This window comes from Juglans microcarpa x Juglans regia, chromosome 8S (assembly GCF_004785595.1).
Source record: "Juglans microcarpa x Juglans regia isolate MS1-56 chromosome 8S, Jm3101_v1.0, whole genome shotgun sequence".
Taxonomy (NCBI): Eukaryota; Viridiplantae; Streptophyta; class Magnoliopsida; order Fagales; family Juglandaceae; genus Juglans; species Juglans microcarpa x Juglans regia.
This window is the reverse complement of record NC_054609.1, coordinates 11,846,923-11,869,737: the sequence shown is the minus strand read 5'-3', so window position 1 is coordinate 11,869,737 and position 22,815 is coordinate 11,846,923. Positions and strand designations below refer to the sequence as shown.

Below are 22,815 nucleotides of genomic sequence, written 5' to 3'. Positions count from 1 at the left end.
TCTTATGAAAGGCATTAAGCGTTTTGGTAAGAAAGGAAAGCTTGGTTCGAGGTCTGTGGGCCCTTTTCAGATTGTGGAGAAGGTTGGGCTTGTTGCTTATAGAGTTGCATTGCCAGACTATTTTGGAGAAGTTCATGATATGTTCTATGTGTCGTCATTGAAGAAGAGTTTTGGACAATAAGAACCACGTTTTGTTGACCTTGAATGCATTCAACTTCAGCCTAACCTTATTTATGAAGTTGCCACGATGCAGATTGTGGATTGGAAAGAGCAAAGATTAAGGTCCAAGACGATACCTTTGGTGAAAGTGTCATGAGGCGATCCGTTGGCTCAAGATTTCTCTTAGGAGAGAGAAGTCGACATGAGGGAGCAATATCCGTATTTGTTTGATTAACCCTGAAGGTATGTTTCTTAAGTCTACTCTTAGTTGAATCTTATTCCTGTCCTAGCTTTAATGTTTGACCTTGCCAATTTCGAGGATGAAATTTTATTTAAGGGGGGAGGATGTAACACCCCGAATTTTAGTGTATTTTTAATTGAATGATTATTTTAATTAATTTAAATATTGGTTCTCTTGTTTTAAAATTTATTGGGTTTCTCGTTGGTTTATTTCATGATTTTTACGTTGTGAAATCTATTTTAGTGTGCTTTCTTAATATTAAATATTGTTTTGCATTTAAATTGCTCTTTATTTTAAATTAGTTTATTGTTGGGTTTAATTATTTTATTTTCATTTAATCACTACGTTTAAATTATTTTAATTGACTTGCTGTTTTGAAATTTTTTTCGTTGGATCATTTTTGTGACCTAAGATATGAGGATTGAACCTCATTTATTTCCCTTACTTTTTCTTTTTCTTTTTTTTTTTCCCCTCATTTTCTTTTCTCCTCTCTCCCCTGCTTCCTCCCTCGCGCATAAGCCCCTCTCTCCCTCCCCCCGTGCGTTTTCTTCTTTCTCCCTCAAAGCTGCCGTGTGCCACCCAATGCCGTCACCGCCCCTCTCATTCTCTTCCCCTCCGGCCGATAACCACCCCACTCCAATTTCATCTCCTCTCTTGCCGACGTTTGTCCCCACGCGCCACTCTATGTCGCGGCCTTCTTTGTGTTCTCGCGCCACTGTCGCACCACCACCGGCCACCATCTTTTCACCACATCACCCTCGACTTCCCAGCAACCTAAACCACCCATCCCTAGCTCCGATTTGCCATCGGTGAAACTTCACCATCTACTTTTCCGATTTGAGCATTTTGGCCTCCAAACACCTCTCACACAGCCACCCAGGCCAACCACCACCACCACCATTAGCTTCATCGACATCCTTAAGCCATTTCCTAGTAATCTCGAGTCTTAGTTTGTCCCTATTCAAAAGTGGGTTTTTGAGACCCATGACCATAATGTATTTTGCACTGTTACATTGCTGTGCCGCCACTTCTAGCACATTCGTGATCTTTCAAAAATTATATTATAGCACTGTAAGTATTTTTTCAAAGAACTTTCGTGATTTAAATGTATTTTTGCACTAACTCATTTTTATTGTGATCTGGTTGGTTGTGCCGAACTAAGTCCGAAGAGTAAGGGGGTCAGATGAATTGGAGAATGAAATTGTTTGTGTGACCAGTCTATGTTGTGTTCTGTTGGTTGTTGGATATTGTATCGTTTCATGTACATGGCATATTTGCACGCATGTTTATGTTTGTAAATGAAAACTGAGTTTTCGCATGATTGCAAACATGTTCATGTGCATTTTATGAAAATTGGATTTTCATGTGAGAATGGTTTTGGGTGCGTGTGTATCACGACCCCAAGCCGAGATGAGACATTATCTCGGTAGAGCTCCTCTAATCACTCGGGAGCGAAATAAACTGAGTGACGTCTCCTGGGTTGTTGTTGGGCGACAATGGGATCGAACGGGATGGTAACACTATCTTGTCGACTCTGCGGCCCCTCTGCTGGCGGGGGTTAGGGGATGCTTGGCTACGAACGTGCTGGACGAGGAACTGAGCATTGCTTGTTACGAAGTCACTCGCATGGTCGTTACCCTAGGTGTGACAAAGGGAGCCAGGGTGTGCGGATGATCCCTATGGGAGATCATGGTACATACGGTTAAGATGGATTATTGGGCTATTTTCTGGGAAAATAGCGTGTGTTGGATAAAATGATTTTATGTGAACCATTTTCTGGGGAAATGGTGAACTATTGGTTTGGGCCATTTTCTGGAAAAATGTTTTAAAGAAATATTTTGGGCCAAATGAAATTTCGGCGTGCGTTGGAAAATATTCATTTTCGGAGAAAATGATGTTTTGGGTCTAATGCATATTTCATCATATGCATGCATTATTGTTGGTTGCATTAATGCATTTTTATTCTCGAGGGTTGTTTGGATTATACTTACCTGCGGTACCGTTTTATGGTAATGCAGATTTCGATGCAGATGATGCTAAGGGTGAGCCTGAGGATTTGGCTCCGCCCGAGGAGTGATATGGGATCACTCGTTTTTGTATTTGGATCTTGTATTATATTTTATTTTGGATAACTGTATAACTCTACTTAAATATTTTACTTATGTAAATTTGTATTAAAAATTCTGGTATTTAGTTGACTTACTTAAATTATTCGCTGCGTTGTTCATTGTACACTGTTGCATGTACACACACTTGGCACTATCGTTGAGATGCGTGACTGTATTTTCATCATCCGGACGTCTCGATTCTCGAGTTTCCGTACATGGGATCCGGGGCGCCACAATTGTTAGACTTTACAATTCGATTTATAATGTCTAACTTTTCCACATTTATAACAAACAATTTACTTTTTCTTTTTATTAGTCTTTTTAGGAGAATTTTTTATTGTTTTATTATATATTTGTTTATCTTTTGTCTTTTTATAAGGTTTTTTATATTTTCATTTTTTGTTATAATAATTCTTATAAGTTCTTTTATCCTTTTTGTGTCTTCTTGAAGGGCTTATTAATGGAGTATAACCAAACTGTTCACAAAAGATACCTAATTATTTTTTAGAAAATTTATTTTCTTTATCTATTTGTTTTTTTAATCTTAAATCATTACACATAATTAAACATTTTCTATTAATAGTAGTTATTATATCACCATATATGAGATTAATAAAATCAATAGTACTATCTGTTTTTACTAATGATTCTCGTACATTTTGGACGAAGTAATATGGATGTTTGGCTATGAACTCTTTCTTCTAGTATGGTTGTTGACAGTAATTTTTTATCATAACTTTAGTTAAAAATATATTTTTATACCAATGAAAATTAGGCAATTGAGGACATCTTAAATTAATTAGTAAATCATTGGTTATTTCTTTAAATTAAATAGGATCACCAACAAAGTGTTTGGTTGTATATTAAAGTATTTACAACATCTTCTAATGGTAGACCGTTTTCTGTTTTAATTATTTGCATATTTTCATCATATTTACATGCAGTTAATATTTGTATTCTTTATTCATATGAAAGATAGTGATCTCACCATCCTTTTAATTGGCCAGTAAAGCTTGTGACAATAATATGTGCTACTTGGTGATCAGTTTTTCTATTACTTTTATAGACATTAGAAACTATAATCATTTCTTGGAAATGATTTAATATTTCAAATTCAGATATTCTATTTATATTCCATTCATATAATACATTTGGTGCAAAAGCAGATCTTACTATATGTTCTCTTTTTTCGAATTGCATATCCAGTGGAGTAGGCCTTGTATACCAATTACGAGTAATAGAAACATGAAGTTTAGAATCTCTAGCTGAGAAACTATTAACACGATCTCCTATAATCTTATTTATTTGTAAATCTAATTTTTTAAATTGATTTTCAATATTACTAATTTTAGAATCAGATAATACATATGAGTCTGTCTTGCTTAATATATTAATATGGGGTTGTTTTGAGGTAGATGTGGTATTGCTAATAGTTAATTTTTCTAATTTATTAGAGATTTGTTCTAATAAATCATTTTTGTTTTTAGAGAAAATAGTTTTTAGATGAGATGTGATTTTATGGGGAACAAATAATGGGGTTTCTTTTGCTTATTTAATAGTAGGATTAATATGAGATATTTTAGCTTCAATTCTTTCTAATTGTTTACTTATGGTTGTTAGAAATAAATTGGTGTAATTATTTTGTTGGATTATATTATTAGTGTTTTATCAATGTTTTTACCTTCTATTGTATCATTATTTTTTTTTTATTGGTGAAGCCAATATTTGAATATTTCTTTGATTGAACTTGATGGTTTCAAAGTGGGTGTTCTTCATAAACAATTTGATTATTTTCTTCTTTAATTCATCGATTAGTTGTCCTATTTATGGTTGATAATTGATTCAATTTATAAATGTCAAACCATGTAAAGAAAGATATATTAATTTGTATTTCTTCTAAATACTCGTAATATTTTTCTTGAATATAATCTCTTTTTATTTTTGTAAAAGTCGAGAAAAATGCTACTCTTTTATGATTATTTTTTTTCTTTCATATAATCTTATTTGAGATTTCTTTGTTAATTTTAAATTCTTCTTTACTCAATATGTATATTTGGGCATCATCTCCAATCACTTGTGAATATGTTGGAGAAAAATGTTTCTTTTCAGGATTATGAGAGGTGGATGCCTAATTTGGATGATTAACAGTATATACTGGTGTATAAATAATATTTTCAGAAATAATTTGGATGTCTAGACTCTGGGATCTGATGTCAAAAATTTGAGATCTATTTCGAGAAATTGATGTAAGAACAGATATGGGTGTATGATAATTAGAAAATACTGGAGAAGAATAATGTGATAAAGATCTTCTAAAAGGTTGAAATGCTATTTAGATTGTTTCGTCCGTTTTTTTATCTATATATTCAAGATCATTTTTAGAATTATTTTCTATTTTAGGTAATTAAGTAATATTCTCTAATTGTCATTCATTAGGAAGAGTAATTTGATTCCAATTAATTTGTTTGAGAATTTGTATACTAGAGTTTTGTATACTAGATTGTAATAGTAATGTATATCCTTTTGGACTTCTAATAAGAGCTTGTGGTTCTAATGTTATTTTCATCAGCTTATAATGGATCCTATATACTACTGTTAAAAGATGTGATTATTTCATCATATGATAACCGTTTGTTTTTATATTTAATGTTAAAGCATGTAAGATATTAATATTGAATAATGAAAGAGAATAATTGGGATAACAATTAAAATAAACTGGACCTTGAAACAAGCTTGATTCTACCATTCCAAATAATGAATCTTGAAAATTATAATGTCTTTCATCTCTTAAACAGAGTGATACTGAGGCGTTTAATCCATTTCTGGTGAGTGGTTTTATAGCTACTTATACTAATCCAATATGTACGAAAGAATATTTTTGTTCTTTGTGATGCTTAGTAGCTTCATTTGTTAATAGTTATAACGATTCATAATCATTATTTAAACTACTGGTTTTTTCTATTGTTTTAATAATATAATTTGTAAGAAATGATAATTTAAAAGAAAAAGTAAAATATTTGTATATTTATTTTTTGGAACATTAGGAATTGTCCAATCTTGTAAATTTCTTTCTATATTTATTATACGTATTCTTCTTGGTTGATGTTATCAAGTTCTATAGAGATACTAGTAATAAATTCATTAGGTTTAAATAGAGAATTCATTGAGACTGGATTTGAAACAAAGATTTCATGTATCCAAACAGAAATAAGTAGATTAAGGACTTGATAGAATACCACCGGGACTACCCTTAAAGCCTTCTAGTATGAATGGGCTGACCAACGATTTTTTCATGGCTTACCAATACAAACCTCCCAATATATTTCTTTTTCTTTTTCTATAGGTTATCTTTGTTAAAGATCTGTGTCAATGACTCTTTTTTATTTTTTATTTTTATAAAGTAAGGATACTCAAATGATATCTTATACTCTTAATTTCGTTTATTAAGAATTTGCGATGATTTTCCTAGTGTTATGATAATTCTTTTCTTCTTTGATATAGAAGATAGTTAGTAATCATGAACTCTTTATCTTGTTTCATTAATTCAAGTTTTTCCTTAAGATCATTTATATCATTTATCAATATTTCTAATTCAAGTCTTAGATTGTATTCCGTATATCTTATTTCATATAAATCTTGTTAACCAACACTATGAGCAAAATAATAATTCATCATAAATTATATTATTCAAAATAGAATAGCAAATAAAATATCAATAACAATATAAACAAATAAAATAACAATAACACCGATTCAATTATTCTATCTAAAATCCATTGTTCTCTTCAAACTCAATATTCTCCACCTACATTTTCAATTATTGTTTTTCATAAAGTTACCATTAAATAGGTTCTCACTTTAGAACAATGGGGAAAAAATCATTATTTAACAAAAAAGTTTTATCATCCTTATGACCTGCCGTATTATGATTATTATGATTATCAGCAGACATGAACAAAAATATTTTTAAAGCAAAAAAAAAAAAAAAATTTGCGCCACTCGTGGTTCATTTACTTTGACAAATTACAATAAATCAAGACACTTCCAAAATGGTTCTTACTATGGTGGGACCATTATGGGCCCGAGCATCTTCTCATTCCTCTCCCCCAGGAAAGTCTTTGGATTTTTACTTCACAAGATGATAGTCCACTAGCATTACCAGTATTAAGCCATTGTTCACCACTTCTTCTTTTCTTCCTCAAGACAAAATTAAATTGGATTATAAAATGAGAATATGTTATCAAACCTCATCCCTCTCTAAAAAACATTATGTTTTTAGCTCACCAAGTTTCTGTCAAATGGTGGAAAAAATATAATTATGATCATGTCTTAAAAATGTTTTCAAGAATTACCAAAGCTCTAGAAGTTCTAGTCCAACGGAGTAGATTTCAGGCACAATTAGCATCAATTACAAGCAAGAAAGATTTGAAAAAATTAGCCGAAACAATGTCACAAGTTTCAGATAGCGATGATGAAGAAGATGATCAACATCTAGTCAGATTATCCTCATTACAGCAACTTACATTATCACTGGCCCATCATGCCTCTCCTTCTCAACAAGCCTCTCATTCTCAGGGCAACTCGGTCGCCTTTCATTCTCAAGATCACTTACCCTACCATCCAGTACATCTGATAGATTCCCAAGACTTGTTTGATATGGAATTAGCAAACTATAACCCTTAGATTATGTGATTCTAGAAAATTACTACTTTCTCAATTAGTCAGCATGATAGATGAAAGTTGTCGAAAATATTATCTCTTCAGGAGAATAAAAACAAACTTGTCTACACTATTCATGTCAAATTATTGTTGCTGCTCAAGATGATTATATAGGAAAATAACAAATGACTTGGCATATACTATTCATATATTATTAGAATTACTGTTCTAATTCACGTGTTGGTACTGTTCATGTATTATTAGAATTACTATTCTATACTGTTCTAGTGTCTATATAAGGGAGTCTGTAAAGAAAGAAGAGTATTTAGAAACTCTTATCTGAAGCCTCTTCTTTTCTCATCCAAGTCACACTAGTCTAGTCTTCCTCAATCTCTAAAATCTATCATTTGTAAACCTTTATTTTTTCATGTCTTCTGCTTCCAACTCTTCTAAGAATTAATCTCCTTGTAAGTATTATGTTTTTAATAAAGTTGATTTTGTATATCTTTTCTATCTTATCTATTTTCTTATGCATATGGTCAGTTATACTGCCCGTATTAATTGCTATCATGTATATGGTCGGTTATACCGCCTATTATTACTATTAAGCTATTATCAATAGCTATTTATTACCTGAGATTTACGTCTTTAGTATTAGTAGTTAAATGTATTATTGTAAATTTACAAGTTTAACTTAATTACATATATATATATATATGTATAATTGTAAATATTGATGTATAATCGTGCACCAACCGATTGTCACAACCTTTTTTTATTATTAATTGTAATAAATTAAGTGCTTATTTGGAAAATAATATGAGATGAGAATTATCTGAATAATAATAAAATTATTTGTGATTAATAATGAAATAATTTGAATTAAGATATTCTATTAGATTTTGAAAAATGAATGAGAAAAAATTGAACAAAAATATTATAAAGTTAAAATATTATTAAAATATAATTTTTTTAATATAATTTTAGTTTTAAAATTTGATAAAGTTGTATTTTTCTTTTGTTTTTTTTAAAAGCTTGAAAAAATTATAATAATTAAATAATGATTAGATGAAAAAGTTAAAAATTTGAAATTAAAAAATTTATTTTTTAGTGATATTTGAGAAAAAAATTACTAGAAGTTTTAAGATAAGATAAAATGAGAAAGAGATCATCCCACTTTCCAAACAAGTCCTTATATAAACGAAAGAAAGTCATATTTGAAAGAAGTAAAAGTGTCTCGAATTTAAGAAATCTAGATTACATAATATTCATTAACATAGCCTTTCAAATTAATTTAAACTTGAACTATCAAAATTATTTACATTCGACATAAAACTAGATGACGTGACTCAACAGGAACAAGGCTCTTGCGTCAAAAATTATATACCTTATTAATTCAGATGGTCGCTAAATAACTTTATACAGTAAAATGTTTATTTACAAATACTAACGGAGTTTTGTTTGAATAGTAATATTTAATAATTGATTATAATTTTGTTTTTACAAGTGAATCATCGAACAAAATGAATCTGAGTCAAGAATCAAGATTAAACTTAGCTGAATAAATCCCGAAAAATAAAAAATAAAAAATAAAAAATATAGACTATATATATATATAGACCACCAAAACATAAAAAATAAAATAAGCGCTAACCCCAGGGCCCAATCCATTTGTAACTTCAATGTCTTAATAGTAAATTGCAACCAATGCCGTGACAACATATATATAAAAAAATTATTCTCATCAACTACTATTTACCATCTCATACCCTACACCCTATGAAAAACACCCCCACACCTTATGAAAAAAAAAAAAAAAAAAAATTTACACGTCATGTGTAGGGTGTGTGATGTGAACAATTGCTGATTTGTTGCAAAGCCCATATATATATATATATATATATAAATAATGAAGTGAAACTTTTGAGAAATCCAAGCTTCAACGAGACAGAAAAGGATTTCACATGAGAGATAGATGCTTCTTAATATATAGGATATGTAAAGGACAATAATATCATTTTGATGGGCAAAGCCTGCTCATATGTAACTGGAAGTTGCTAAATCTATTCAAAAGAGGCTAGTTTTGCAGCTTATACAGACAAGATATATATGTAAAATCAATTCATAACCATAGAGACATAGTAGATTCCTAATTGTTTGTTACTTTTGTGTTAGCATTGTCCAAACTAATGACCCTTTTTCTGGAACTTCACAACAACATGAGTGTACAGCAACAGAGACAAGTTGACCAGATAACAAAGATTAAATATGCACCTATCAATTTCGGGCTGCCACGGAAACAAAATGGTGATAGCAGCAGGTGTTGCAGAATGATGGTCGTTTCAGTTTTTCCCGTCCATTTCATAGAGAGAATGGCCATCACTTTGCAATCAACTAAAGAAACATCCCTTAAAACAGATTACCTCCCATATCGGCATATAACTTCTTCCCCTTCTATAAGCCTCTCCACAGCATCTGAAGGAAGGCCAATCATCTCTAATGTCTTCTCCCAAACTTGGTATGATGTCTCAACGTTATGTGCTTCCTCTGAAGGGTTTGTAGGACGACAATCTTGAGAAAGGAAAGCACAAACGGGCCACTCGTCTGCCTTCAACAACTCACAGTACTCTGGGACTTGAGGATCTGTGGCCGCAAAAAGAGCACTCCTTGAACCTGAAATGGCAGTGATTGACTTATGATGTGGGTTTGCATTTTTAGTTGCAGAATAATCTAGGTGTGTTTAACACTAATTCTTTCTTTATTGTCTTCATTATACACGAAGATATTCTTCTGCTCCTTACTTGAAAAGCCCTTGAGATTTTATTGGAATGATTACAGTTATAAACTGTCGATTGTTGCCACTAAGGGAGGATATAGTGTACACGTCATAAAAATAGTGATGGTCACACTTCATTTTTTTAAGAAACTCTTCAATTCCCACATTAGGATGAAAAATGTAATAATGTTTTTCTCATACCCGCGCCGCATCTAAAAGAAGTAAAACAGGTCAAAGATATAGGGGCCTTTAAATAATTGGTTATCAGCTTGCATAAGAAAGAGACGTCTCCTTTGGAAAGATATCTACACTTCTCACGAATTATCAGGTCCAACAACAAAATCCCCTTCAACTTTATGTTCATTTGGTTAATGAAAAGACCCTAGGACTTAAAGATGAGAGGAAGGAACATAAACAGGAAGAGTACACATGCATATCGTTGTTACCCAACTCTGGATGACGGAGAAATCAGAAGATATTAATGCATCAATGAGATTAACAACACCATGCTTATAGAAGTCCCAGTAAACCTATATAATAGAGAAGGTAAAAAGGATGCACTACGATCCTAGAAGACTCACCTTCTTGGGCATTAAAGATAAAATAGGGTATCAGATGATAAGCCGCTTGAACAATTTTGGGAAGATCCCTGGCCTGCAGTTAAATATAGTTAAAACCATGAAAATAAGAATATATGTATAAATCAGCAACATTTTGAGATTATGAAGCAAATATGTTGAGCTGTTTGTTAGATTTAGTGAATGAAAAGACTATCAAGAAAACCTTGAACTTCTTGAGAACAATTCTCGAAATCAAATGGGCTTAACTATATAAACAGAACCTACATTGCACGGTTAGAGCCCCTACATAGGTCCCAACATTTCATTTTCCAGGCCCATACACTTGTTAAGAGTTCAGGCATATAAATTAACCATGTATAATCAACAGGTGAGGTTCTTCAGGCTCCAACATTTTAGCTCAGTAAGATAATTTGTGTTTTGACTATACAAAACCATATGCACACTTCAGTTATATAGTGCCAAGCTATAATGTTGAAACAAGGTATAAACGATGGGAATCTCAAGCTGGGTTACCATCAAAGCCAAAACATTCAAGCCCGCGGTAGTGGAGAGGATCTCAGTATTTACGTGTAACAGAAAGTAGTGTAAAGGCTTTATGTGAGCAGATTTCCTGGGCAAGTAAGCATAATACGACAAGAGACTTACAACATTTGTATGGACAATTCCAGGAGATACACATAATACACTAATGCCAGCTTCAGCAGGCAGCCGCTTGTGGAGGACACTGCTAAACATAACCTGCAATGTATAAGCTTCCCCCTTCAATTTGTTGTTTACAATGATAATCCATTTTTCACTATGTATGATCCTGCAGCTTGAGAGTTAATATTCCAATTTAAGAAGCTAACAATGATGGTAGCAGACACTGAAAAGGAAAAAGGATTGACCACAAGGGCAATGAAAGGCAGAATAATTATGGTAATGTAGGTATGCACTCAAATGGCAGAACAACACCTTGAGAAGCTCTTGCCTAAAGGTAAAGACCAATTAGTATAAAAGATGAAAAGTTTATGATTGTGAAAAGTAACAATGTATACAATGTAGATAAGCATGGCCAATTATTTCTTTGGAAATATAGGTAATTAAGGATGTTAGTTATTTAAAATCTGCTAATGTAACCTCAGAAGAAACTTTTCCAGCATGCCTTAATGAAGCCCTCTTTTGATCTTTTCATAGAATATATGAGTTAACTTGTTCTACTACTATTACTGATGACACTGTTGAATGTTTATTATTGACATTTGTAGATCTTAGGGTTTCAGAGATAAAAAAGAACTCAGTGAAAAATCATGGGAAGAGCTAAAGTCACTCTCTACCCTCTAGCTTTTTGTTTGATAAGTAAACGATTGTATTAATAATAATTTAGCCCAAGCCCAAGTACTCTCTACCCTCGCAATTGCATATTATATTTTTTAGGGTGGATTTGACCGTTTTCTTTTTTTGATAAAGATACTTTATGACTACATACTTGGTACAATTATATCTCCTAACACTCCCCCATCAAGCAGGAGGACATATATTTGTTTTTTATTGGCACCGGATGTTCGGGAACAGCGCCCCGACAAATCCCTAGGGTGCAGAGGCCCTCGGCAAGGAGTTTTCCATAAGTGCACCTAGAGTAATTCAATGAAAAAATCCCCCAATCCGATGGGCCCCTAGAGATTGTTTGCACCCAAGGGGATTTGAACCTTAGACCTGGAGGGAACATACCCCGAGCCCAAGGCTTTTACCACTTGAGGGAACCCCTAGGGGTTAAGCTAGAGGACATATAAAAGCTCAACTTGGAACAAATAAACTTCAACTAATTATGACATAGAGACTTGGTAAACATATTTGCAAGTTGCTCCTCAGATTTCACAAAAGGAGTAGAAATATCTCCACTCGGTATCTTATCTTGAATGAAGTGACAAAAGGAGATACAAAATTAAATACAATGTACAATACAACTTTATCATCAGGATAAATGGAGAGGAGTTGGAGATGGGAAACCAATCTCCTAAACCAATCTCTTAAAGAGAGTGTTGCAACCATGCCAGCTCATTAGGAGTGTGAGCCACTATTCTAAATTCAACTTCTGCACTAGACCGAACAACTAGTATTTGTCTCCTACTCTTCCATGTAACCAAATTACCTCCCAAAAAGATTCAATATAGGTAGATCTTTAATCTACTCAACGAAGCCTACTTACACCACATACAGGGGTGAGAGCTAGAAACCATATTTACAGGCACCATAACACTTAAAGACACCACTAATACTCACTGAGAGCACTGGTGCACCATCAACCACCACAAAGGATTGAAGACTAGCACTGACCCCTACTAACCGAGTGACAATGGTGGCATTACCGGCCATCAACAGCCACACACACCAACCACAGCCACCAATAGATTCAATTTTTTAGGAAAAGGACAGAAAAAGGGAAACTACGAAAGGGTGACACATTGTTTAACAACTTGCTTTGATACGATGGAGATCTTAAGTTTTTAGAGAGAACAAGATTTGGAAGTGAAAATGTGAAAATGTAGGGCTAATAACTCTCTACCCTATTGCCATTGCATCGTATATGCTTTAGGTTACATTAGACGATTATCCCCTCATGAGATACACTTGGTAGTTGGTACAATTTTTTTTTATAAGTTATTTTATTGATATAAAGATAGGCATAGCCCAAGTATCCTGGAAGTATACATGTGAATACACCTATTTAAGAACTAGAAATAGTTACAAGGAAATCATGAAAGTTGAGACCATTCAAATCAAGAGAAATGGCCCACAAAAACAAAGTCTTCCAGAAAAAACTCCTTGTAGAAAACATATTGGAAAGCTCATGCTCATTTCATTGATGTACAAACATATATATACAATACACAATTGACACTTATACCCTCACACACTTATACTAATTACAAACATGTCTTCTAACACTCCCACTCAAGCTGGGGCATATATATCATATAAACCAAGCTTGAAGCAAATAAGTTTTAATCGACTCCAACACAAAGACTTAGTAAACACATCTGCGAATTGATCGGCAAACTTCACAAAAGGTGTAGCAATGTCACCACTTAGTATCTTATCTCAAATGAAGTGACAATTAATCTCTATATGTTTAGTCCTCTCATGGAACATAAGATTATAGGCAATATGCACTGCGGCTTGATTATCACAAAATAACTGAAGAGGGGTAGGAGCTGGAAACCCAATCTCTTGAAAGAAGTGTTGCAACCATGCCGGCTCAATAGTAGTGTGAGCCATTGCCCTATATTCAGCTTTTGCACTAGACCGAGCTACTACTGCTTGTTTCTTACTCTTCCATGTAAACAAGTTACCTCCTACAAAAGTACAATATCCAGTAGTAGATCTTCTATCTGAAGGGGATCCTACCCAATCAGCATCTGAAAAGGCTTCAACCCTAATATGTCTAATTGGTCGATACAATAATCCAAGGCCAGGTACTCGCTTAAGATAATGAAAAATATGAATTACAACATCCCAATGTGAGACCCTAGTCGTTTGTAAAAATTAACTCAATACACTCATTGCATAAGAGATGTCTGGTCTAGTGATAGTGAGATAATTCAATTTCCCAACAAGTCTTTGATACCTACCTGGATCTCCAAACAACAACCATTCATCTTTCAAGAATTTACGATTTGGGTCCATAGGGGTGTCAATAGGTCGTGCACCCAGCATGCCGGTTTTTTCTAGAAGATCAAGTACATATTTCCTCTGAGATAGGTTGATACCCTCTTTAGATCTACTGACTTCAATTCCAAGGAAATATCTAAGCTTGCCCAAGTCTTTTGTCTGAAACTGATCATGTAAACACTATTTTAGCCTAACAATTCTAGCAGAGTCACTCCCAATAATCACAATGTCGTCCACATATACAACCAACAAAATGTGACCTGCATCACTATGTAGGTGAAATACGAAATGATCTATTTGGCATCTATGGAGATCAAATGCCAATACAACATCAGAAAACTTCCTAAACCATGCTCGAGGAGATTGTTTCAAACCATATAATGCCTTTTTTAACTTGCACATAGCATCTTGATACTCCCCCTGAGCAACAAACGCAGGTGGTTGCACCATATAAACTTCTTCATGCAAGTCGCCATACAGAAATGCATTCTTAACATCCAGCTGAAATAAGGGCCAATCTAAATTAGCAACAAGAGAGATCAACACTCGAACAAAGGAGATTTTGGCAACCGGGGAGAAAGTCTCCTCGTAATCAATGCCATATGTTTGAGTGTAACCCTTAGCAACCAAGCGGGCTTTCAGACGTTCCACAGAACCATCAGGATGAAATTTGATTTTGTATACCCATTTACAGCCAACAGGTTGCTTACCAGGTGGTAGTGGAACAAGATCCCATGTCTCATTATGGTAAAGGGCATCCATTTCATCTTTCATAGCTATCCTCTATCCTGGATCAAATAAAGCATCCTAAACTGTCTTAGGAACAGAGAGTTTTGAAAGTTGAGGTAAAACATGAGAATGAAGGAGATAAGGCATGATATGAGACAAATTGACTAATCGGATGTTGAGTAACACAAAATAGAGTAAAAGGTCCGTTGTTGCACCACTATTTTTGCACAAACAGCACCGGTCCATAATTATAAGGCCACGTCTTCTAAGATTATCGATGGTCATAATCTTCCCTAGAGCTGCTGTCTAGACAAAGAATGCGGCCTTGGTAGGTGCTTTAGTCCTCCATGTGTTCTTCCAAGGGAAATTGTTCCTTTGTTGCATGGTAAAAGAGTCATAAAAAGAACATACCAAGAATTTTCCTTTCCTAAAGGGTCTCCATTCTATCATATCTTCTGTTGTGGCAGCAGTAGAAGTGTTGTACAGAAAGTTAAGAAATTCCACCAGAACAGTCACTTCCCAATCATGTGCATCCCGAGTAAAGCTGATGTTCCACTCCTGTGAACCTTGATTGATTACCTGGAAGTCAGCCACCATAGCTTCTTTTTCCCGTGCAATTCTGAAAATCGTGGTATAAGCATCCTTCAAGGCCGTGTCTCTCACCCACACATCCTGCCAAAAGCTGATCCTATTACCATCCCCCAAACACAGCCGAGTATTACTAGCAAAAGAGCACCAACCTTTCTGTATATACTTCCATAGCCCCACTCCATATGTCTCCTACCCTCTTTAGAACACCAACCCCTCCTTTCAGTTCCATACTTCATGTCAATCACCCCTTTCTATAAGGCTCTCCTCTCATGGTTATAACGCCACAACCATTTTCCTAATAATGCTTTATTGAAAGTCCTCACATTCCAGATCCCCAATCCACCATCTCTCAATGGAGAACATACATTATCCCACCCCACTAAGTGAAATTTAAACTCATCTCCTAGTACACTCCACAAAAAATCACGTTGAAGTTTCTCTATTCTAGATGCAATGCTAGCAAGGAGGGGAAATAAAGATAAGTAACATGTGGGAAGGTTGGATAAAGTACTCTTGATAAGTGTGATCCGCCCTCTTTAGATAAATACAACATTTTCCACCTGGCCAACCTACGCTCAAATTTTTTCAGCACCACCTCCCAAATTGTCTTAACTTTGAAAGAAGCCCCCAACGGAAGACCAAGGTACTTCAATGGCAACGAAGAAACCACACAACCCAAAATGTTCGCCAACCCTTTAATATTGCTTACATCACCAACCGCAACCATCTCCATCTTAGCAAGATTAATCTTCAACCCGGATACTGCTTCAAAACAAAGTAAGATGGCATTCAAAGATTGGATATGCAAAGTGATAATTCCTGTGGCGCCCACGACCCCCACGTAAGGAGACACGGGAATCGAGACGCCGGGATGATGACAACAGGGTCACACATCCCAACGTTAGTGCCAAGTGTGTGTACATGCAACAGTATACAATAACAATGCAACGGATAATTAATACAGCTAAGTACCAGAATTGTTAATACAATTTAAACAAACAGTAAAAAGGTTTAAATATTATACAGTCATCCGAAATAAATATTTTACAAGTCCCAAACCAGAATGCGAGTAATCCAATCACTCCTCGGGCGGAGCCGACTCCTCAGGCTCACCCTCATCCTCCTCTATATCAAAATCTGCGTTACCATAGAATGGTACCGCAGGTAAGTATAACCCAAATAACCACGAGATAAAAATACATTAATGCTACCAACATGCATGCATATGATGAGATATGCATTAAATCCAAAAAATACTATTTTCTCCGAAAATAGATATTTCAACACACGCCAAAATCCTATTTTGGCCCAAAAAGAATACTCCGTCATTTTTCTAGAAAATGACCCAAATCAATAAAATCTCATTTTCCCAGAAAATGAATTACATAAAAACCTTTTAATCAATACACGCTATTTTTCCAGAAAACAACTCATTATTCCATTAACCAATGCACCATGATCTCCCCTAGGGATCATCCGCACGTCCTGGCTTCGTAGCGATGCTCAGTTCCGCACCCAGCGCGTTCGTGGCCAAGCACCCACTACGCAACGAGCGATGCTCAGTTCCGCTCCAAGCCCGTACGTGGCCAAGCATCCTCTAGCCCCCACCAGCAGAGGGACCACGAAGTCGGCACGAGACCATCTCTTCCAATCCCGTTGTCGCCCAGCGACAACCCAGGGGACGTCACTCAGTATATTCCGCTCCCGAGTGACCAGAGGAGCTCCACCAAGATAATGCCCCATCTCGGCTTGGGGCCGTGATACACACGCACCCAAAAATCCTTTTAACACATGAAAACCCAGTTTTCATGAAACACATGAACATGAATGCATGTACACGAAAACCCAGTTTCCTTTACAAACATGATCATGCGTGCAATATGCCATGTACATGAACAACACCATACCAACAACCAACATTTCAGAATACCAACCAAATACACAACTCCATCCACAATCAATCCGACTTCTGAACTCCTCGGACTCAGTCCGGCATGTCCAACCAATCACAATAATATGGGTTAGTGCAAAACTACATTTAAATCACGATAGTTATTTGGAAAACTACTTACAGCGCTATAATATGATTTTTGAAGGATCCCGGAGGTGCAAGAAGTGGCAACACAGCAACGTAACAGTGTAAAATACACTGTGGCCGTGGGTTTCAAAAGCTCACTTTTCAACGGAGACAAACTAAGACCCGAAATTGATAGGGTAGGGCCTAGAAAGGTCGGTGAAGCCAATGGTGGTGGTGGTTTGCCGTGGGTGGCGGCGCAAATGGTGGTTTTAAGGCCAAAAAGTCTGAAACGGAGATGGAGTTGAATGTGCTTCACTGGTAGCGGATCGGAGCTGGGGTTGGGTCCATTGGGTTGCTCGGAGGTCGAGGATCAAGTGGTGAAGAGATGGTGGCCGGAGGCGGCGCGACGGCGGCGCTGGAGCTCAAAACGCGCCGTGGCTTAAAGGGGCTTGTGGGGGCAAACGGCGGCGCGATAGGAGCTGAGATTTACGGGGAAGGGTCGCCGACTGGTGGGGGAGCGAACGAGATGGGCGGCGTCGTGTACGGTGGCGCGACTGCGGTGGGTTGGGTGGAAGGAGAAAACGGACGGGGAGGGAGCGCAGGGCCTTTGCACGAGGGGAGAGAAAAGGAGGAGGAAGAAATGGGGAAAAAGAAAAGAAAAAGGAGAAAAAGAAAAGTGGGGAAAAGAAATGAGGTCCAATCCTCACCTCTTGGGTCACAAAAAATGATCCAACGAAGATGATTTTAAAACAGCAAATCAATTAAAATAAATTAAACGTAATGATACAATAAAAATAAAATAATTAAATCCCACAATCAATTAATTTAAAAGAAGAACAATTTAAATGTACAACAATAAATAAATATTAAGAAAACATAACAATTTAATTTTCACAATTTAAAGATCATAAAATAACCCATTTAAAATATTCGATAATTATAAAATAAGAGAATAAATTTTTGAATTATTAAAAATAATCCTTCAGTGAAAATACACTAAAATACGGGGTGTTACATCCTCCCCCCTTAAAAAAAATTTTGTCCTCGAAATTAACAAGGTCAAACATTAAGGCTAAGACAGGAATAAGATTTAACTAGGAGCAAACATAAGAACATACTGCCAGAATCAATCGAACAGATACGGGTACTGCTCTCAAATGTCAGCTTCTCTCTCCCAAGAAAAATCCCGAGCCATCGGATCGCCCCATGACACCTTCACCAAAGGTATTGTCTTAGACCTTAACCTTTGCTCTTTCCAATCCACAATCTGAGTCGGGGCAACTTCATAAGAAAGATTAGGCCGAAGTTCAATGCGTTCAGGGTCGACAAAACGTGACTCTAGCTGTCCAAAACTCTTCTTTAAAGATGACACATGGAACACATCATGGACATCCCCAAAATAATCCGGCAGGGCAACTCTATAACCAACTAGCCCAACTTTCTCTATAATCTGGAAAGGGCCAACATACCTCGGACTAAGCTTTCCCTTCTTGCCAAAGCGCTTAACCCCCTTCATCGGAGAGACTTTAAGATAAACCCAATCGCCTATCTCAAATGATAAGTCTCTTCTCCTTGTATCTGCATAACTCTTTTGGCGACTTTGGGCTTCCGCCATTTTAGTCCTTATAAACTGAACTTAGTCCTTCATTTCTTGAATTATCTCAGGCCCAATCAATTTACTTTCGCCAACTTCATCCCAACACAATGGTGATCTACACTTCCTCCCATACAAAGCTTCATACGGGGCCATCTGAATGGAGGAATGAAAACTGTTATTGTAAGCAAACTCAATTAGCGGCAGATGATTCTCCCAACTCTCCTGAAATTCCATGACACAAACACGCAACATATCCTCAAGAGTCTGGATAGTACGCTCTGATTGACCGTCTGTCTGTGGGTGATATGCAGTACTAAACTTCAACTTAGTGCCTAAAGCTGCTTGCAAACTCTTCCAAAAATGGGACGTGAACCGCGGGTCCCGATCTGACACAATGCTCTTGGGCACTCCGTGCAAACGCACTATCTCCTTATCATACAACCGAGTCAACTTACCCAAAGAGTCAGTGTTATTGATAGGCAAGAAATGGGCACTCTTGGTCAGCCTGTCAACAATTACCCAAACTGAGTTCTTTTCACTAGGAGTCCTCGGCAAACCTACAAAAAAATCCATAGAAATATCATCCCACTTCCACTCAGGAATAGGGAGAGGTTGAAGCCTACCAGCAGGTCTTTGATGTTCAACTTTAACTTGACGGCACGTGTCACATTTCTCGATAAACATGGCAATATCCACCTTCATTCATTCCCACCAGTAATTTCTCTTTAAATCTCGATACATTTTCGTGCTTCCTGGATGAACTGAATAAGGAGCCGCATGAGCCTCTGCCAAAATTCGCTCTTTAAATTCTGAATCTCGGGGAATCACCCTACGATCCCGAAACCGAAGGATACCCCATCCTTATCCAGACTATAGTGCAAGGGTCCTTTAGACTTTCTGACTCTCTTTCTGATGGCCAACAACTTTGGATCCCTTCTTTGAATAGTCTTCAATTCTTCAAAATCCACAACCCGGACATCCAAAACCGAAGATAATAACTCTTCCTACTGCGAACTTTCAATAAGGAGTCTCCTCATCCCGCAAAGGAGAGAATCCACATCTGACGACTCTGCTTCTTCCACTTGTTGAGACTTCCTACTTAAAGCGTCTGCGACTAGATTCGCCTTTCCAGGATGATACTTGATCTCACATTGGTAGTCGCTAATCAATTCTAACCACCGCCTCTGCCTCATATTGAGATTCTTCTAAGTAAACAGATACTTCAAACTCTTGTGGTCGGTATAGACTTCACAGACTTCGCCATACAGATAATGCCGCCAAATCTTAAGAGCAAAAACTATAGCCGCCAATTCCAATTCATGGGTGGGATAATTCCTCTCATGAATTTTCAACTGGCGAGATGCATAAGCAACAACTCGATCTTCTTGCATAAGAACACATCCCAACCCGAATTTAGATGCATCACTAAAACTCACAAATGGCTTGTGTGGCTCCAGGAGTGCCAAAACAGGTGCTGTTGTCAATCTTCTCTTCAACTCTAGGAAACTTCTCTCACATCTGTCAGACCATACAAACTTAGCATTCTTTCTAGTCAAAGCAGTGAGAGGTCCAGATAGTCGAGAAAACCCCTCCACAAATCTTCGATAATAACCGGCAAGTCCCAAGAAACTCCGCATCTCACGAACTGTTGAAGGGCGAGGCCATGACAAAACAGCTTCCACTTTATTAGGATCTACGGCCACTCCCTCCTGGAAAATCACATGTCCAAGAAATTTAACTTCTTCCAACCAGAATTCACACTTACTTAGCTTAGCATATAACTGATGCTCCCTTAACTTTGTAAGTGCCAAACGAAGATGACAAGCATGTTCTTCCACATCTCGCGAATAAATCAGAATATCGTCAAGAAACACCACTACAAAAGAATCCAAAAAAGGCTGAAACACCCTATTCATCAAATCCATAAAAGCGGCAGGGGCATTAGCTAACCCAAAAGACATCACCTTAAATTCATAATGCCCATACCTCGTCCTGAAAGCAGTCTTGGGCACGTCCTTATCTCTTATTCTCAACTGATAGTACCCTGATCTCAAATCAATCTTCGAAAAGACAGCTGCTCCCTGAAGCTGGTCAAACAAATCATCAATTCTAGGAAGAGGATACTTATTCTTGATAGTCACCTTGTTAAGTTCCCGATAGTCGATGCACATTCTGAGTGTACCATCCTTCTTCTTGACAAACAAAACAGGCGCTCCCCACGGTGAAGTACTAGGTTGAATAAATCCTTTATCAACAAGTTCCTGCAATTGAGTTTTCAACTCTTTTAACTCAGACGGTGCCATACGGTAAGGAGCCTTATGCACAGGAGTCGCTCCAGGTTCCAAATCAATAACAAATTCCAAATCACGAACAGGAGGTAATCCAAGCAACTCGTCCACGAATACATCAGGGAATTCTTCCACAACCGGAATATCCACTAAAGACTTCTTCTCGGATGGCGTAGACACCACTTGAACCAAAAAAGCATCTGCTCCACATGCTATATCTCTCTTAGCTTGAATTGCAGATATAACTGCAGGTCTTACTTTCAATTTGCTTCCCACGAATTCCAAATACTCTCCATCCGAAAGTTGTAAGCCAATTATCCGACTCCTACAATTGATATTTGTAGAATAACGATGCAACCAATCCATACCTAAAATTATGTCAAATCCAAGCAACTTGAATACAATCAAATCTGCATCCAATGTTCTCCCACCAAAATCCAAAGGACAGCCTAAAGCAACCTTGGAGCACCACACCAGCTCACCATCTGGAAGAGTCACTACTAAGGATTGTGGTAACGGCTCGGTGACTAGATTGCACATCCGTGCAAAAGTAGCGGACACAAAAGATTGAGACGTTCCAGAATCAAATAAGGTACATGCGTAAAAATCATATAGACGAACTCTACCTGAAGCAAACACATACACTAGATAAATCCAAAAACCAACTCACACCAAACATCAAGTCCAACAATTAAATTAAAAGCATACCAGTAATCACCCCAGCATCGTGGGTCTCTGGAGCCCCATAATCCACATCACCAGGAGTCACAGCATATACTCGGGCTTGTACTAACTGTCTCTGGCTGCTCCTCCCGCCTCGTCGACCTCCTCGTCCTCCTTGACTTTCTTGAGCTTGACTGGGACACTCACGAGCAAAGTGACCCGACTGGCCACATCTAAAGTACTGGATCCCTCTCTAGCCACAGTCACCCTTATGGGCTCTATTACACCTGCTACAAACTGGAGCTCGACCTCCTGCACGAACTCTAGAGGCTGCCTGCGAACGGGCCCCAGTCCTCTGTACAAACTTATGTGGTGACCCAGAACTACTGCCCTCACCAGCAAAACTCCGCCTCTTCTGTCCTGGAGGGGAGCCTACCACAAAAGTATTTTCCCGCTCTGCAATAGTGGCCAAATCTAATAATTTCTGAAAATCCACAATTTCAAGACAGGCTACTTGTCTGCGTATATCATGGCGCAGACCCTCCTGGAAACGCTCAACTCGCAACTCCTCAGTGGCAATGAGGTGAGTAGCGAATCGCCCAAGCTCCATGAATTTCCTAGCATATTAGACCGTCATGTCTCCTTGTACCAAATTAGTGAATTCTCGAGCCTTTTGCCGTCTCACCGCAATAGGAAAGAAACGGTCGTCAAACTCCTTGAATCGCTGCCAGGACACAGCAGCAAAAGATCCCAAC

At 36.9% G+C, this 22,815-nt stretch overlaps 1 protein-coding gene across 2 annotated transcripts in view; it reads right to left on the bottom strand.

Annotated features, from left to right (window-relative positions):
- Window positions 1-9,211: 9,211 nt before the first annotated feature.
- Window positions 9,212-22,815, bottom strand: part of LOC121244615 (dehydrogenase/reductase SDR family member FEY-like) — a 34,600-nt gene continuing 20,996 nt past the window's right edge. For both annotated transcript variants that reach the window (XM_041142766.1, XM_041142765.1), the window contains 3 exons: window positions 11,170-11,262; window positions 10,525-10,597; window positions 9,212-9,840 (listed from right to left, as the gene is read on the bottom strand). In XM_041142766.1, coding sequence (XP_040998700.1) covers window positions 9,587-9,840; window positions 10,525-10,597; window positions 11,170-11,262 — 420 coding nt within the window. In that variant the 3' untranslated portion in view covers window positions 9,212-9,586. The remainder of the gene's footprint in view (window positions 9,841-10,524; window positions 10,598-11,169; window positions 11,263-22,815) is intronic.